General features: G+C 42.2%; 1 protein-coding gene across 7 annotated transcripts in view; it reads right to left on the bottom strand.

Annotated features, from left to right (window-relative positions):
- Positions 1-18,997, bottom strand: part of LOC139580471 (KH domain-containing, RNA-binding, signal transduction-associated protein 2-like) — a 126,934-nt gene extending 107,937 nt beyond the window's left edge. For 5 of the 7 annotated variants that reach the window (XR_011676045.1, XR_011676043.1, XR_011676044.1 and 2 more), the window contains exon 1: positions 18,510-18,990. Coding sequence is in view for 2 of the 7 variants with exons in the window: in XM_071409205.1 (XP_071265306.1) it covers positions 18,510-18,600 (91 nt within the window). In the remaining 5 variants the exon portion in view is untranslated. Of the gene's footprint in view, positions 1-18,509 lie in introns of all 7 variants that reach the window. The other 2 variants (XR_011676046.1, XM_071409206.1) reach the window with 2 other exon arrangements.
- Positions 18,998-19,498: the final 501 nt, after the last annotated feature.

Below are 19,498 nucleotides of genomic sequence, written 5' to 3' on the forward strand. Positions count from 1 at the left end.
TTTCAGACGACAGGGTTCACCTTACTGTTCCACTGTGCTGCATATTAAAGTGTTCTATCTTCCTTCTGATGCCTCCTACCTATTGGAGGTCATTTCTTATTATGGTGCTACGTCTTTGTGCATGTTACTGAATCGATGTAGTTGACCCCAAGGGAATGGTATCCGACCAGCCTCAATGCATCAAACACAGCCAGAACAAGTCAAACAGCAGTCAGCCAATTTGACGCATACGTTTTTATTCTCTCACAAAAGAGTCCACACTAAAACATAGAACCCAACCAAAAATGAAGCAATTCATGGTCAAAATGAATATGCCAAAGTATACAGTGAAAGGAAAGTCAGTGACCCCAATAAGGTGACTTGAGTGAATTACTGTACCTGTGCGTGCAATAGTTTTGTACAACATTAACAAGATACTGCATAATTCATTTGACATTATTGTGGGTGGGAAATGTGTCTTATGTGTGCGTTACCTCTCTCCCTTCCTCCCTCCATCCCTCCTATTCAGATATAACTCCTGATATGTCCATTGTCTTACAAAAAGCATTATCATTCAACAGGCCATTTTATTTACCTTGCAAGTAGGTAGAGGTATGCAGATTTATAAGCATAGATTATATACCATTTAAAGTAAGTGCCAATATTAGATCGGATTTAATTGTAAATTATACCTGCTCTGATATGAATACATCACAACACTTAAATAAATATAAATATAGCCTAGCGGTTAGAGCGTTGGGACAGTAACCAAAAGTGTTGCTGGATCAAATCCCCGAGCTGACAAGGTAAACATCTGTCGTTCTGCCCCTGAACAAGGCAGTTAACCCACTGTTCTCCGGTAGGTTGTCAAGTAAGAATTTGTTCTTAACTGACTTGCCTAGTTACAGTTTATGACTGTTTTTTTATTTATGACAGATATATTAAATAGACTGAAGTTAGAAATCAAACATTGATATACTATGTCCACCGGACTCTTTTGATCTACAGGCAATAACAATCTATCCAAATTAGAATTCAATAACATTAAAATGTAATGAAAAAGGGTCATCCAGCATTACTTATGTTTGTCAATCAGATGTAGGTGCTAAGCTGTTGGGTGGGGTAGATATGCAGCACCATTAGAATGCCATTATTTACAAGTATGATCCCACTCTGTGTGTATGAAACAACCTTGCATAAATTTGGCAAAGGGAGCTGTTGTTGACCAATGATGGTCCTGTGTGGTCCTTTACGGCTCAGTTGCTAGCGCATGGCGCATGCAATACCAGGACGGTGGGTTTGTTTCCAAGGGCCACCCATGTGAAAAACATTTTGCACTCCTGACTGCAAGCCGCTTTGGATAAAAGCGTCTGTTATATCAAAATAAATCTGAACTGACTTTCTGAATTGCAATTAGGAATATTCTGGGGGTTTTATTAGCTCATTATTCAGGTGTTTCATGAACCCAATTTGCCGCAATGAATTATGTTAGTCAGTCAGATTTACGTGCTAAGTTATTGTGCGGGATAGATGCAGTACCATTAGGACAACATTGTCTACGGGTCGTTATTGAATTGCGGTGGCATTTGGGCATGGCAATTTAAAAAAAGTATAATTGGGTACATCTAAATATGTCCGCGTAATGACTTTTAATTATTTTTACCATTATGATAACATTGTGCCACCAGTAGTAGTAACACCAATGATGGTAACACCAATGATGGTAACACCAATGATGGTAACACCAATGACACATTTGAGGTAATTTAGGATTTTCTTAAATGGAGGTCACAGATGCTCAAATCTAATGTCATTAACCCTTTAAAAATCTATTATTTAAGTGATATGATTAATAATTTTGTTCACAATGTTTTTTCCCTTCATTTAAATTGAGTATCACCAATGAAACTTTGAGTTTAGACGCAACAAATTATCAATGGAATCCTCAAATCTATGACATACTAACAGGGTGTGATTAGCTAATAATTGTATTCAATAAAGACCCCTCCCCCATAACAGTTTGCCACTGGAGGGAATGTTCAAGCTTGTAACATGTACGCTATGAGTCGGGAAGCAAGTACGGGGAGTGAATGTAATAATAAATAAACTAACATGGAACAAAACAAACACAAGCAGTGTACAGACATGAAACACAGAAACAGAAACAATAACCCCTGAGGAAAGTACCAAAGGGAGTGACAGATATAGGGGAGGTAATCAGGAAGGTGATGGAGTCCAGGTGAGTCTCATAAGGCGCAAGTGCGCGTAACGATGGTGACAGGTGTGCGTAATAATGAGTAAACTGGCGACAACGAGTGCCAGAGAGGAGGAGCGGGAGTAGACAAATGTTCTTGTATATCTTTGTACTTCCTGATTTTCAAGGTGGTAACACCAATGACATAAAACTGAGGGACAGACATTATACTAGTGAAAAAAAATAGCCTTCTTTGTTTTATAAATTTATACAACATATGAAATACTTTTGTTTACTTTCTAGCTTTCAAAATAATAGATATCTCTAAATCCCCAAAACATGTCACTACAACTCTACTGGGTCACTACTGGGACAAGCCAATTGGCTTTCCCTAAGTACTGTAGCCCTTTAAACTCACATGCATACTACACACCCGTTTAGCCCAAATGTGCACTTCACATTTCCATATTATAAAACTAATGTATTTTACAGAATCAATGTTCATGATAACTATGTTTTATGCACAGTTACAATGATCATACACAGGATTGTTCTGGATTGTTCTGAACAGAATGAGCTTATGCTTACTGTTAGACCACTCGCTCAAGCCCTTGTAATTGTTGTGTCTGCCCCAAATTTTGGATGAAAATTCTTGTAATGTTACTGAATATATCCAGAGTATTTACAGATTTCGTTATCGACAAATGGCTGTAAAATGCACATAAGATTTACAGTGTAATGTTTAAATTCGGTCTTGTTTCAGGTGAACTGTTGCGTCCTCACCTTTGTTCTGAGAATTTTCCATAATCTTCCAATTGTTCCCTTTCAATTGCTACCATGGTTATGCATATGCTCCTCATATTTTTCCTATTGGAAAAATCTAATTGTGAACATGTCCATTGTGGTCTCCCGTTTATTAGCTTTCCAGAGGATAAAGAATCTCTCAAAATGAATAATTATCCTAATTGTGTAGTCTGCACACTCAGTCACTGCTTTCAGCAAACACTATTGTTAACCTCAAATCCACATACTCAGGCTTTCAGTTGCTGTGAAATGACTTCAGCAACTTCACATATCGACGTTAAAATGTTCTACACTCTTCGAAAAAAAGGTGCTATCTAGTATCTAATAGGGTTCCAGGTAGAACCCTTTTGGGTCCCATGTAGGACCATTTCCACAGAGGGTTCTACATGGAACCCAAAAGGGTTCTACGTGGAACCAATAACGGTTTTCCCTGGAGCCAAAAAGGGTTCCCCTATGGGGACAGCCGAAGAACCCTTTTGCAACCCTTTTTTCTAAGAGTTTACATCTACTGTGTGACGGCATGATACAGATTGCCTTTGAGGCATAATCAATGTATTGAATTATTTCAGGCATTATGCTTTGCTTGGGGATCTTGGTCTAAACATAACTTTTCTGAACAATTGGAGAGGTAGAGGTAGTATTGTCTCATTTACCTCCCATTCACCTCCCATTCATTCATATCATATCATACAGTACATGTATTGTATATCAAAAGAGACAGTGACTCGATCATGAAGTGTTTTACTTTCTGTAGGAAGGACATCCAGGGAGTTTGTCATCATCATTGATCAGATTTCCTGTGTGATTTCAGTGTGCCTACTTCTATCATTATGGCTGTATAATTTATTTAACAGCGCAGGAACACATCCATCTTCCTGGCCTGATGAATATCTGGTACAACCATTATCATGTAGCAGAGAAGAATACAACAGAAACACTTATTATCTCCGATATTTAGCTCTGGACAAAAAAAATAAATCCTCTCAACAACAGGCTACACACGTCAACAGGTGCAACACTATGTGTAACATGAGACATGCTTCAATGGACAATATCCAATATCTACTATACTATATTTTCAGGTAAGGTGGTGTAGCGGAGGTGGTTCGATGAACTACACCTGTGTGATGAGTAGCACTGTGGCAGTCACGCAATTTCAGCAATCATTATTTATTTTAGACATTTCTAAAGAAACATGACATGAAGAAAATGTAATCTATTTCAGAAGAACAGAATAGCATACTCTGAGTTGTAGGCTACACTTGTTCATTTAGCAGACAAGATTTGGTTAGAATTCCATGGCATCTTTTATATTATTTTATAGTATGAAGAATACAATTGAACAAAGCTGAATAAAATAGAAAGGATATTTTCTCCAAACGATTTGAGGGAGTGCGCACATGCGGCTATTCTATGTTGAGCGGTTAACAAATAAATAGGTACTCCTATATGCTTAATTTAGTGTTATTAATCAAACTTTAGTTGTTCTACTAACGTTGGCCTATATGTTTTGATTTTTAATACATTCAAAGGCAGAATGATGCAACTCTAATGATGATTTTAAAAAGTTGGTTGAAAGGCAGGCTGTACACACTTCATCAGTCTCTCATTCACAATTTGACAAGCGAATTTCCTTGCGGCATCCCCTTTGTGTGGCCGTAATGCACCCTAAAAAACCCATGCCTATTGCGGCCAGTGGCCGTTGTTCAAGTCTCCCTGAGTGCTGTGTGCTGCGTGCCCTGAAGCACCTCTCACTCATATGGCTCTCCATCACGTGATTGGGTCTTTCTCACAGGCTACAAGTGCGCGCATCCTTTTCGTCAGCCAACAAGATGAGTAGGTCTAAAGAACAGCAAAAGTGCTAGCCTATGTCAATCTACTATCCCCCATTGTACAAAAGTTGATCTATTCTATTCTGTGCGAGAAACAAATGTTACAAATTAATACAACCACTACATTCAAGAAAAAAAATGTACACTATGAGGCTACAAACTGATCACAACATTGAGCTTAACATTTTATAAACTATTAGGCTATTTCTTCACATTATAAGCGCAGAAATGCGCACACGGCAGTTTTCCATTAGCGGGTAAACAACATTATCAAAAGTTACTGCAAATACAATTATGCATGTAATGCTTTTATTATAAAGGTGCATTTTTATGGTGAAAATGATCTTCCCCAAACTTGAAACTCATGCGCTGCTTATGTATGCCAGTTAGGCTCTACACCCATTTTTAAGAAGTTATTTGGCCACTTTAGTTACAAACCTTATCAAAACATATATAGACCTATAGGCAAGGCTACATGAGATGTGCAACTATGATTAAAAAAAGTCACACAAAAAATACATTGTTTCTTGCCTTATGCTGGGCATCATTCACAAGGGATAAATATATAATTCACAAGTGATAGGCTAATATTGTCATCCATCACACTGTTCTTGATTTAATCTTGTCTTTACATATACTAAATAATATATGTGTGAGATTTGTTTTGAATTAGAATGGACCATTATCATGCACCTGTCTCGAAGCAGGGGCAGGGGGAAAAAAGACATGTCATCTATGCACTTAAATAGTGAATGGAGGATGCTTTTCCCTGTGGTTCATTTTCATGCCAGCCAGGTAGGCTATACTCCTGTTGTAAAGATAAGCAATGTGCTTAATATTAGGAAAGTTGAGAAATAAATATAGTAGGCCTAGCCTATAGAAAACTCATGGGCTCCTCCTCTTTTTAATAGAGGCAATCACTCTGTTTTCTCTCGGAATTGCATAGCCTATAGAAATATTGTGCAACATGAGCTCATGGGCTCTCAGTGTTTGATTCGATTTTCGATTACTTTTGCATTGATGTCAGCGTGATTAGAGGGTTTGCAAGTTTGGTAGGCTACTAATGACCATCAGCAGCATCAGAGCTTGGAGAAGTTTAATTACCGTGACTTAACAGTCACATGGAATTTCACTGCCTTCATACCAGTGTGGCGGTAATATGGTCACCACAACAGTCCTGCTGAAAAGTAACATTCAGGGTTTTTTCTGCACAGAAAGGTTTTGGGCCGCCTAAGTGTTTTTTCGGGCCACCTATGTCCAAACAGATTTTTTTTTAAAGACTAATACATAAAGTATGTAGAAAGGATAATGGACCTATATATTTTTTAAATAATATCATCTATGAACAAAAAATCACCAAAATAAAAGGTAGACAGTCATAGAGAATCTAAGGATTGCTTTTGTCATGGCCTGGGTCCCCCATTGATTTTGTTTTAATGTTTGAGTAACTCAGACAACATAAGCCATGGCAAAATGTGTAGAATTGCAGGAAATTTGCTTTAAAACTGACTGCAATTTTTTCTCAATTTTATCTCAGCAAGGTGGCAAAATGTATTGAATTGCAGGAAATTAGCTTTAAAAAAGCAACATTTTGTCACTCGGCCAACAGGAGGGCCTCTAAAATGTTTGGTCGGCAACCACATCATTAGCCACAACCCCCCCATGCCCACCACCTAAGCCCCATTTTGATCCAGAAAAAAACCCTGACCTTACCTAAGACCTGAAATCTGTGCTAGCTCCCAGTGGGATAAGAGTAAGATAATGCGGTTTTGAGTGAATGACCTGGGATCGATACGTGGTCGGTCAAATTTGCAAGATAAAAATATAAGCAGACAGCTCAACTGCCCTTAAGCATGTGCCATTTCCAAATTATTACTTCAATCCATGGAGACCATTTACAAATGTTATACTTTTTTATGTTCAAAGTAAAGGCCAAACATATTCTCCATATCTGCAGGCTATACAACCAATGGTCAAATTTCAAATTCCCAGTTAGGTCGGGGATTGCACACCTTGTATTTATATAAGGGAGAAATGATAATTGACTGATTCTCTAGTCTAAATACAACATTTTAACAGTTTTTACCTGCCTAGAGTTACAGTAATTGTGGAGTAATTGTGGCTCAAGGTCTCTCACTAGTGCCAAAGAGGAACTGGAAAAGAAGGGAACCCTCACCATGGCTTGAGACAGGTCTTAAAGGTAGACTCAGCGATATGACGTAGATGCAGAAAGTAAACATCACAGTGGGTCAATTTCCAGAAAAACTAAGTGTTGAATCACAAGGCTCAACTTCTCCTCTGTTTTAGTGCCCTAGCAACCATGCTGAAAGAGCGTGACGCGAATTTGTGCACATGCGCAGATACCGTGTGGGACTGTGTGAGAACAAAGTCTTGCCACTCGCTCATCTCAATATCTGTGGTACTGCTTGTGGAAACGTATTTTCGCTGAGTCTCCTTGTAGACCTTTCTTGCAGTCAAATTACCAAATCGCCCTCTAGTGGACACTTGGGTAGAACGTTACTAATATTTTTCATAATTTCATCATTAATAAAAATAATTTCCAAAAACCTCCTGAAAATCCCGTGTTTCAATGTTAAACGGTTTTGTTATATTTCAGTCTTCTGTGATGTATATAAAGTGTAATATTGGGATGCAAACTCAAAATGTAATACATTTTAACTCTATATCTGATGTGTCTTCTTCTTTTAAGCCCATAACCATGTGTGTGAGGTGTATACTTTTGTTTCAAAGTGGATTTGTTTAAGTCTACCAAGAAACACTGTTTGACCTTGACTTAGCCCACTGCAGTAAAAGGTTAAGACATATTTGTGAAGACATCTTGAGACAACTTAAGAAACATCTTCAAGTCTTTATGTCTCAAAACATCTCAAGATGTCTCAAATGTATGTCTCAAGACATCTCAAGACATCTTATGACGACAACGATGGCTGGGTCTGTCTGGGGCATTGTTGTTGTTGCTTTTATAGAGGCAGGTGTTGTGATTCCCCGACATTATTTGTGGTTGTACAAATGTGAATCAACTACTGAGGATTCTTATTCATCTCATTTTCATCTAGCCTATAGTTGCAAATGACACTCATTAACCATTTCCATTGGCAACATGATGCTGGTGTGACTCACAGCTCACATTGTTTTTTTTTTTGGGGGGGGGGTGATTGTAATTGTGCCACTGACTCATTCTATACAATCATGGACCTGAAAATGAATTTGGCCCAAAACATGATCATTATTCTTCATGGTTTGCTAAAATATGCTGCATTATGAAATTTCTGGATTGTATCACTGGACATTATGATTAATCTTCACTGCATATATAAACTAAATTAAACAAAATACAGAATATTTAACCCACTATCATGACTCTTTGTCACCTGTTGAATCCGTAATATATTGTCGACCAAATGGAGCAGCAACTGTCTCCAGGTACAGTACTCTTACAACTGTCTCCAGGTACAGTACTCTTACAACTGTCTCCAGGTACAGTACTCTTACAACTGTCTCCAGGTACAGTACTCTTACAGCTGTCTCCAGGTACAGTACTCTTACAACTGTCTCCAGGTACAGTACTCTTACAGCTGTCTCCAGGTACAGTACTCTTACAGCTGTCTCCAGGTACAGTACTCTTACAGCTGTCTCCAGGTACAGTACTCTTACAGCTGTCTCCAGGTACAGTACTCTTACAAAAGCAGTTAGCTACAGATCAGAGGAAATGAGCATGCTTGTGCAATACAACTTCTCATACTACAGTGTTTACTGCGCATACAGCTCAGATAGAAGTAGACTATGACTTGAAACATTAGCATACTAAAGTCGTGACAAGAACATGAGTCTATGTTCAAAACCCATAATGCCAATTTTTTTACATTTTTTATGTAAAGATGATGTGTGCTCTTTAACATAAGAGGTGTATCTTACAATATTTTCCTTGGCTATCACTTTCAATTGACTGGTGATAATATTACAGCGAATTATTCAGCTAATACCTCAACTGATACAAATGTTGTCGAATAATTATTGGCTAATGGTAAGCTGCACCTTCATTTTCCCTGAAACAAAATAGTCACCCAGAAATGCAGAATACTAACACTCAGATGACAGGATGCCAATGATTTTTGGTTAATATGCCTAATCCTGAGAAATGCACATCCAAAATTAGCAACAATATCCATCACTTTCAGACTGTTCTCCATTTTTCTGAAGGTGCGGTTCTCTATTTCTCTCTGCAATTACATGCCTTGATGTCATGAGTCAGATGAAACATCAAAGTGTTTGTAATGACATATTTCACAATGATCCTGTCTCATTTCCTATATGGTAGTTACTATAAAGGTCTTCAATGCATTCAGAAAGTATTCAGACCCCTTCCCTTTTTCCACATATTGTTATGTTACAGCCTTACATTTTTCCTAATCAATCTACACACAATACCCCATAATGACAAAGCGAAAATGAGACTTGAAATTGTGATTAGGTGCATCCTGTTTCCATTGATCATCCTTGAGATGTTTCTACAACTTAATTGGAGTGCACCTGTGGTCAATTCTATTGATTGGACTTGATTTGGAAAGGCACACACCTGTCTATATAAGGTCCCACAGTTGACAGTGCATGTCAGACCAAAATCAAGCCATGAGGTCGAAGGAATTGTCCGTAGAGCTCTGAAACAGGATTGTATGGAGGCACTGATCTGGGAAGGGTACCACAAATGTCTGCAGCATTGAAGGTCCCCAAGAACACAGTGGCCTCTATCATTCTTAAATGGAAAAAGTTTGGAACCATCAAGACACTTCCTAGAGCTGGCCACTTGGCCAAAATGAGAATTCGGGGGAGAAGGGCCTTGGTCAGGGAGGTGACCAATAACACACTGGTCAGTCTGTCAGAGCTCTAGAGTTTCTCTGTGGAGATGGGAGAACCTTCTAGAAGGACAACCATCTCTGCAGCACTCCACCAACCAGGGTCTTTATGGTAGAGTGACCAGATGGAAGCAACTCCTCAGTAAAAGGCACATGACAACCCACTTGGAGTTTGCCAAAAGGCACCTAAAGGATTCTCATACCATGAGAAACAAGATTCTCTGGTCTGATGAAACCAAGATTGAACTCTTTAGTCTGAATGCCAAGCATCACGTCTGGAGGAAAGCTGGCACCATCCCTACTGTGAACCATGGTTGTGGCAGCATCATGCTGTGGGGGATGTTTTTCAATGGCAGGGACTGGGAGACTAGTCAGGATCGAGGCAAAGATTAACATAGCAAAGTACAGAGAGGTCCTTGATGAAAATCTGCTCCAAAGCGCTCAGGACCTCAGATTGTGGCCAAGGTTCACCTTCCAACAGGACAATGACCCTAAGACACAGCCAAGACAATGCAGGAGTGGCTTCAGGACAAGTTTCTGAATGTCCTTGAGTGGCCCAGCCAGAGCCCGGACTTGAACCCGATCGAACATCTCTGGAGAGACCTGAAATTAACTGTGTAGCAACACTCCCCATCCAACCTGACAGAGATTGAGAGGATCTGCAGAGAAGAATGGGAGAAACTCCCCAAATACAATTTTGTAGCGTCATATCCAAGAAGACTCAAGGCTGTAATCGTTGCCAAAGGTGCTTCAACAAAGTACTGAGTAAAGGGTCTTAATACTTATGTAAATGTGATATTTCCTTCTTTTTTTTATACATTTGCAAAAATGTCTAAAAACCTGTTTTTGCTTAGTCATTATGGGGTATTGTGTGTAGATTAATGACCATTTTTTTATCCATTTTTGAAAAAGGCTGTAACGTAACAAAATGTGGAAAAAGTCTGAATACTTTCCAAATTCATTGTATGTACTTTAATTTGTTGTTCTGTGTGGCTCAGTTGGTAGAGCATGGCACTTACAATGCCAGGGTTTTGGGTTCGATTCCCATGGGGGACCAATATGGGGGGCAGTACGAAAATGTAAGTCGCTCTGGATAGGAGTGTCTGCTAAATTACTGAAATGTAAGAATTCCATGATACCTTTTCCCACACCTCTTTGAAACATTGACCACCAAACTAGAGGGAATGGCAGCTCCTGGCATGATGCATATAACTGTAAACATGTATAAGAGTGTAGAACTACACACAGTACATGCTAATATGCAGTATATAATACTAACTTGGTATTATTAATTCACAGAAATGCCAGTAGTGTGTCGTGAACCATAGCAAGAACCCTTTTGACCTCTACACTGTTATTGTAACGGGTGACGCTCTCCTCATCCTCGGAAGAGGTGAGGAGAGAAGGATCTTCAGACCAAAACGCAGGCTCAGGGAAATAAGCCATCTTTATTATAAATTACGATGGCACACGAAACGAAACAAAACACTTTCCAAACTACAAAATAAGAAAACGACGTTGACGCAACCTGAACATAAACTTACATAACTAAACATAAACTTACGTACAGGAAAACAGACGACATCGAAACGAAACAAACAAACGCTACAGTCCCATGTGGTACGAACAGACATACGGACACAGGAGACAATCACCCACAACGAACACTGTGACAACGCCTACCTAAATATGACTCTTAATTAGAGGAACGCCAAACACCTGCCTCTAATTAAGAGCCATACCAGGTAACCCAAAACCAACACAGAAACAGAAAACATAGAATGCCCACCCAACCTCACGTCCTGACCAACTAACACACAAAAACTAACAGAAAATAGGTCAGGAACGTGACAGTACCCCCCCCACAAGGTGCGAACTCCGGACGCACCAGCACAAAGTCTAGGGGAGGGTCTGGGTGGGCATCTAACCACGGTGGTGGCTCAGGCTCCGGGCGCGGTTCCCACCCCACCATAATCCATCCTAGCCTCCTCCCTCCAAGAATGTCCACCCTCTTACTTCCCCCACAAAATCCTCCTAATAACAAATCTAATAATGACAATACCGGGACAGAGAGATAAACCAAGACAGAGGGATAGATAAGACTATAGAGGTAGATAAAGATAGAGAGGGAGATCAGGATAGAGGGGCAACTCCGGACTGAAAGGCAGCTCCGGACAGAGAGACAGCTCTGGACTGATGGGCAGTTCTGGGTATCTAGCCTTTTCAGGCTGAAGGGCAGCTCATGGCTGACTGACGACTCTCGATGCTCATGGCTGGCTGACGGCTCTCGACGCTCATGGCAGGCTGACGGCTCTCGACGCTCATGGCAGGCTGACGGCTCTCGACGCTCATGGCAGGCTGACGGCTCTCGACGCTCATGGCAGGCTGACGGCTCTCGACGCTCATGGCAGGCTGACGGCTCTCGACGCTCATGGCAGGCTGACGGCTCTCGACGCTCATGGCAGGCTGACGGCTCTCGACGCTCATGGCAGGCTGACGGCTCTCGACGCTCATGGCAGGCTGACGGCTCTCGACGCTCATGGCTCTCTGACGGCTCTGGCTGCTCATGGCTCTCTGACGGCTCTGGCTGCTCATGGCTCTCTGACGGCTCTGGCTGCTCATGGCTCTCTGACGGCTCTGGCTGCTCATGGCTCTCTGACGGCTCTGGCTGCTCATGGCTCTCTGACGGCTCTGGCTGCTCATGGCTCGCTGACGGCTCTGGCAGATCCTGTCTGGCTGGCGGCTCTGGCAGATCCTGTCTGATTGGCGGCTCTGGCAGATCCTGTCTGGTTGGCGGCTCTGGCAGATCCTGTCTGGTTGGCGGCTCTGGCAGATCCTGTCTGGTTGGCGGCTCTGGCAGATCCTGTCTGGCGGACGGCTCTAGCGGCTCCTGTCTGGCGGACGGCTCTAGCGGCTCCTGTCTGGCGGACGGCTCTGTAGGCTCATGGCAGACGGGCGGCTTTGCAGGCTCATGGCAGACGGGCGGCTTTGCAGGCTCATTGCAGACGGATGGCTCAGACGGCGCTGGGGAGACGGATGGCTCAGATGGCGCTGGGGAGACGGATGGCTCAGATGGCGCTGGGGAGACGGATGGCTCAGATGGCGCTGGGGAGACGGATGGCTCAGATGGCGCTGGGGAGACGGATGGCTCAGATGGCGCTGGGGAGACGGATGGCTCAGATGGCGCTGGGGAGACGGATGGCTCTGGCCGGATACGGCGCACTGTAGACCTGGTGCGTGGTGCCGGAACTGGAGGCACCGGGCTAAGGACACGCACCTTCATACTAGTGCGGGGAGCAGGGACAGGGCACACTGGACTCTCAAAGCCCACTCTATACCTGGTGCGAGGTACCGGCACTGGTGACACCGGGCTGAGGGCAAGCACATCAGGATTAGTAGGGGGAGAAGAAACAGTGTGTACAGGGCTCTGGAGACGCACTGGTAGCTTAGTGCGTGGGGCCGGAACTGGAGGCACCGGGCTAGATACACGCACTACAGGGAGAGTGCGTGGAGGAGGAACAGGGCTCAGGATACGCACTGGTAGCCTAGTGCGTAGTGTAGACACTGTAGGTACTAGGCTGGGGCGGGGAGGTGGTGCCGGAAATACCGGACCGTGGAGGCGTACTGGCACTCTTGAGCATTGAGCTTGCCCAACCTTACCTGGTTGAATACTCCCGGTTGCCCGACCAGTGCGGGGAGGTGGAATAACCCGCACCGGGCTATGTAGGCGAACCGGGGAAACCATGCGTAAGGCAGGTGCCATGTATGCCGGCCCGAGGAGACGCACTGGAGACCAGACGCGTTGAGCCGGCCTCATGACACCTGGCTCAATACTCAATCTAGCCCTACCAGTGCGGGGAGGTGGAATAACCCGCACTGGGCTATGCACTCGTACAGGAGACACCGTGCGCTCTACTGCGTAACACGGCGCCTGCCCGTACTCCCGCTCTCCACGGTAAGCCTGGGAAGTGGGCGCAGGTCTCCTACCTGCCCTTGGCCCACTATCTCCTAGCCCCCCCCCAAGAAATTTTTGGGAATTACTCACGGGCTTTTTTGGCTTCCGTGCCAGACGCGTTCCCTCATAGCTCCGGTTCCTCTCCCAGGTAGCCTCTGCTCTCCTCAATGCCTCCACCTGTTCCCATGGGAGGCGATCCCTCCCAGCCAGGATCTCCTCCCAAGTGTAGCAACCCTTTCCATCCAAAACATCGTCCCATGTCCATTGCTCCTTTCTCTCCTGTCCCTTACTCCGTTTCGTTTTCCCTTGCCGCTTGGTCTTAGCGTGTTGGTGGGTGATTCTGTAACGGGTGACGCTCTCCTCATCCTCGGAAGAGGTGAGGAGAGAAGGATCTTCAGACCAAAACGCAGGCTCAGGGAAATAAGCCATCTTTATTATAAATTACGATGGCACACGAAACGAAACAAAACACTTTCCAAACTACAAAATAAGAAAACGACGTTGACGCAACCTGAACATAAACTTACATAACTAAACATAAACTTACGTACAGGAAAACAGACGACATCGAAACGAAACAAACAAACGCTACAGTCCCATGTGGTACGAACAGACATACGGACACAGGAGACAATCACCCACAACGAACACTGTGACAACGCCTACCTAAATATGACTCTTAATTAGAGGAACGCCAAACACCTGCCTCTAATTAAGAGCCATACCAGGTAACCCAAAACCAACACAGAAACAGAAAACATAGAATGCCCACCCAACCTCACGTCCTGACCAACTAACACACAAAAACTAACAGAAAATAGGTCAGGAACGTGACAGTTATTCATATCATTACTTTTACTATCCTACATTTAAGCATTATTGCCCGAGGAGGTATGGTATATGGCCAATATACCATGGCTCAGGACTGTTCTTAAGCACGGCACAACGAGGAATGACTGGACACAGCCCTTAGCTGTGGTATATTGGCCATATATCACAAACCCCCAAGGCACCTTCTTGCTATTAAAAATTGGGTACCAACGTAAATAAAGCAGTACAAATAAACTTTTTGTCATACCTGTGGTATACGGTCTGATATACCACGGCTGTCAGCCAATCAGCATTCAGGGCTCAACCCACCCAGTTTATAATACACCTTAAGTAATTGAGGTTCACTATGTTTGTCATCGTCTATAGGGGCACAAAGGGTTGAATGCCAGGCCAGCCAACCACTGTAAATGCACCAAGGTTTCCAAGTGTTTGATACCCCTCCATTCACTCCATTCCAGACATTTTTAAGAGCCCTCCCCCCCTCACCAGCCTCCTGTGAACTCAATACACTATAACTCGCCACACTATCCCCAGGTCCTCTGCTAAGAACATAGAAACACTTACTGATTCAGTGAGAGGTAGGCGACCTCTTGCCTGAGAATGTGAAATTGACAATGCACACTGGCTCTCTCAATGTGAGTGCTTATTTTCTCAAAGGCTCTGGCCGTTGCAGATACAGTACAAGCATACCACACAAGATCTATGACTATACTGAAGAATACTGGTGAGCATTGATAAAAAACTAGTCCAGGTGAAAAGACGTCCTACATACATGGCAGATAACCAACAGCATTCTCATCTGTAGGACACAGTATCTACCACTACCTGACACGCACAACAAAACCAACCCAGTGCTCTTTGCAACAAATCCACCAGCAAATAGCCCTAAATGTCTACATCCCTTTGAGTAAAACTTTTAAAACATTATGAAGAGATATACACTTATCACATGCACCTTAAGACAAATGTCAATTGCCAATTTAATTAATTTCACTGGTGCCTCCATGAAAATTACTGATTAGAACCCTTGTGGAAATCCTTCAATTACTTCAACATGGGAAGAGATATCATCTCGATCAACCATGTAGATTATCACCGGCTAATTATTTCTACCAGTTAATGGGAAGGAGGAATTTATACACACATATGGACTATTTTCTTCCCTTCAGACATTAGTAATAGCTAGTCTAATATACAAATTCCCATAGATTATTCCGACTAGGGATGCATTTAAAACAAAAAGTGCAATGATGTACATGATGTACACATACTCGTAATGCATAAACTACACAAATGTAAGGAAAACATAACTGAAGAGCTATATGTCACGTTGGTATGAAGGATCGGGAGACAGACGCAGGAATGCGTAATAGTTTTTTTTATTGCACCCAAATTACGGCGTGCCGTGTAAAGGCACGGGGACGAAGACCAAATAAACACTATACAAAACACAGGGTTGAAACCCAAACAAAAGAGCGAGGAGTACCTCGAATAAATAACACACGCGCACAATGATTAACACACGGGACGAGACACGTAATCATCTGCGCAATCCACAAGGGCACGAAAGTCCAAAACACACAGCACAGGTACTCACACATACCAACGGACATTGTAACAACAATCGACAGCCCAATGGAAACCAAAGGGCACACTTATACAAGTACTAATCAGTGGGAATAGGGGACAGGTGTGCATAATGAAAGTTCTGGAGGGATCTGTGACAGTATAGGTGATATCATTGGTATAATTTCAGTCGTATTGGCAGCTGTGGTTACGGTGTGGTACAGTTATAGCAGCGGCAGCTTGCTGGTACAGTGGTAGCAGTGGAGGTAATAGCACGTTTGTACCATGGTTAACTGAGGCATAACCTTTTTTAAAGCCAGTAATGACACATGGCTTAGAGGTCTTCTGAATTACATCAACTTTTTTGTCTGATTAAAGCTGCAATATGTAACTTTTTGGGGCGACCTGACAAATTCACATAGAAATGTCAGTTGTAGATCTGTCATTCTCATTGAAAGCAAGTATACAAAGCGGAAGATCTGTTCTATGTGTGCTATTTCTATGCTTCCGTGCTTAAGTTTTGTTTTTGCGTCTTTTACTTTTGGTTTTGTACTCCAGCTTCAAACAGCTGAAAATACAATTAGTTTGGTTATGGAAAATATACACTACCATTCAAAAGTTTGGGGTTACTTAAAAATTAAGACCAGCATCCCGGAGTTGCCTCTTCACCGTTGACGTTGAGACTGGTGTTTTGCGAGTACTATTTCATGAAGCTGCCAGTTGATGACTTGTGAGGCGTCTGTTACTCAAACTAGACACTCTAATGTACTTGTTCTCTTGCTCAGTTCTGCACCTGGGCCTCCCACTCCTCTTTCTATTCTGGTTAGAGCCAATTTGCGCTGTTCTGTGAAGGGAGTAGTACACAGCGTTGTACGACATCTTCAGTTTCTTGGCAATTTCTTGCATGAAATAGCCTTCATTTCTCAGAACAAGAATAGACTGACGAGTTTCAGAAGAAATTTATTTGTTTCTGGCCATTTTGAGCCTGTAATCGAACCCGCAAATGCTGATGCTACAGATACTCAACTAGTCTAAAGAAGGCCAGTTTTATTGCTTCTTTAATCAGAACAACAGTTTTCAGCCGTGCTAACATAATTGCAAAAGGGTTTTCTAATGATCAATTAGCCTTTTAAAATTATAAACTTGGATTAGCTAACACAACGTGCCATTGGAACACAGGACTGATGGTTGCTGATAATAGGTCTCTGTATGCCTATGTAGATATTCCATAAAAAATCTGCCGTTTCCAGCTACAATAGTCATTTACAACATTAACAATGTCTACACTGTATTTCTGATCAATTTGATGTTATTTTTGAACAAAAAAATGAGCTTTTCTTTCAAAAACAAGGACATTTCTAAGTGACCCCAAACTTTTGAACGGTAGTGTATTTCACAGTGGTTTAGATGGTACAATAATTCTCTACACTATAGTTGTTTGTTTTGTCAAATAAAATGAATTTATGCAAACTATTCGAATTTTAGAAACCAGGGAATGGCAGAGAGATTTCTGCATAGTGCACCTTTAAAGAGCTGAACAAGCTGAATAGTTTTATTGTTGGCCTCTTGCCAGGTTTCACTGAAGTCAAAACCACTCAGCAAAATACAGTCCTGAAGCTCTCCCGATATATTTCTGTAGATGTTCTTTGATTCCATTTAGTTTAAAACAGATAATTTGTGCTCCCAAAGTTCACAGTCATCACCACTGAACCATAAAAGCTTGGCTTCGAGGGTATGGTTTGGGGGCAATATTTAGGCTATTTCAGGTCTCAGAGATGGGAATGTAGGATGGCAAAGCCCCACTATAAAGGAATCACCAAGGTCATATTTGCTTTGTGTAGGAACACAAACCCACACCCCTTTCAAGGTGTAAGAACACCCTGACCTGTAATTCACACAGTCAAATCTCTAAATATTGGTGTGTGTGTGTACGTGCGCGTACGTGTGTGTGCGTGTGTGTGTGCACCATTCCCTGTCTTATCTTCATCTGAGGGTCGCTGATGATAGTCTGACATGAAGTGACAAGCATGACAATTTTGGGGGAAACATTTGTAGCCTACTATTTAGTAAAATGGAGTTGAGGTCGAGGCTGAATTTTATTGGGGAAAGTTTCTCTGACTATCTGTCTCCCTTACAAATCCAGTAACACAAGCTATGATTAAAGTGTCTTGTATTTTCTCTTGGATGGCACTACCAACACCAACAAGGAATCTTTGAATAGATAAGTTATATAGCTCGTTTTAATGTATTTTAACACACCTTTGGTTCAATTCAATCAGTAAATCCACACTTTTCAGTCTCGTGCGTAATATATACGCAGTAGCTAATCAGTACAGGTATCCACCCCTTCATCTCCCAACATACTGTATGTGATGCCTGTGGACACAATGGACTGGTAGACAAAACCAATAAAATAATCTACAACACATTGATAATTGTAGCGATAAAGACCGGCCAAAACAATGACACGTTACCTTCGGCAAGCAGACGCATTGCATGAACAAATGAGGAGTCCAGCGTATCTTTCTCGGCCATCAGCTCCGGTAAGCATTTCTCCTGATCCATGATAAGGTACCTCTCCTGTTCACCGCTTGTGCAGGTGAGACGACAAAAGTGATGAGGGTCGGAATGCGCGTCTCTCTTCTACTTAGTAATTCTCTTTATAGGTAGGCTACCGCAAGAAAATCCGTAAGGAATCTCTTCAATTACACGTGATGCTTGACTGAGAACTGAAATTCAGAGCTATAAACACATCTCTCCACATCCCACTCCCTCCTGGAGAATCAGCCACCTTAGCTACAGAGAGACTGCGTGGCGTTCCCCGCCCCTCTGAAACACGATTGGTCATATGAGACAGACTATTCGCAAACAACAAATCTCAACACTGTTATGATAATGCGCTGTTGTAGTAGGCTACAGCGAATATTTTTCCGTCAGCCGCTGTCCTTGGTGCTGAAAATGTCTCACGTGTGGAAACAAGCAGACACATTTTAGTCAATTAGCAGACGCCCTTATCCAGAGTGACTTACGTTTTCCAGAGTGCATACGTTTTCATATTTATCCATACTGGTCTCCGTGGGAATCGAACCCACAACCCTAGCGTTGCGAGTGCCATGCTCTACAACTGATCTACACGGGACATAAATACGGTGAAGTTAGATAGGCAACACAATAAACCTGTTAATATGAATGAAATGCAAGGTCTTAGTCTACCGTGCATTAGTGTCCATGTATTGTCACAACTCTATTCCCTTTACTAGACAAAAAGTATTTTGACAATACATCTGTGGCAGGTGAGAAATGCATGGCCAAAATGGAATTAGGTTGAATTTCTTTAAGGCAACAGCTGTCTTACACAAATTGGTTTAAATGGAAATAAATTAGATGGTACAGATCAAACATCTCAAGGCATTCCTAAAATTAATTTACACAAAATAAATGAGCCATTACAGTTGATTGTCAC

This window comes from Salvelinus alpinus, chromosome 7, assembly GCF_045679555.1.
Source record: "Salvelinus alpinus chromosome 7, SLU_Salpinus.1, whole genome shotgun sequence".
NCBI lineage: Eukaryota > Metazoa > Chordata > Actinopteri > Salmoniformes > Salmonidae > Salvelinus > Salvelinus alpinus.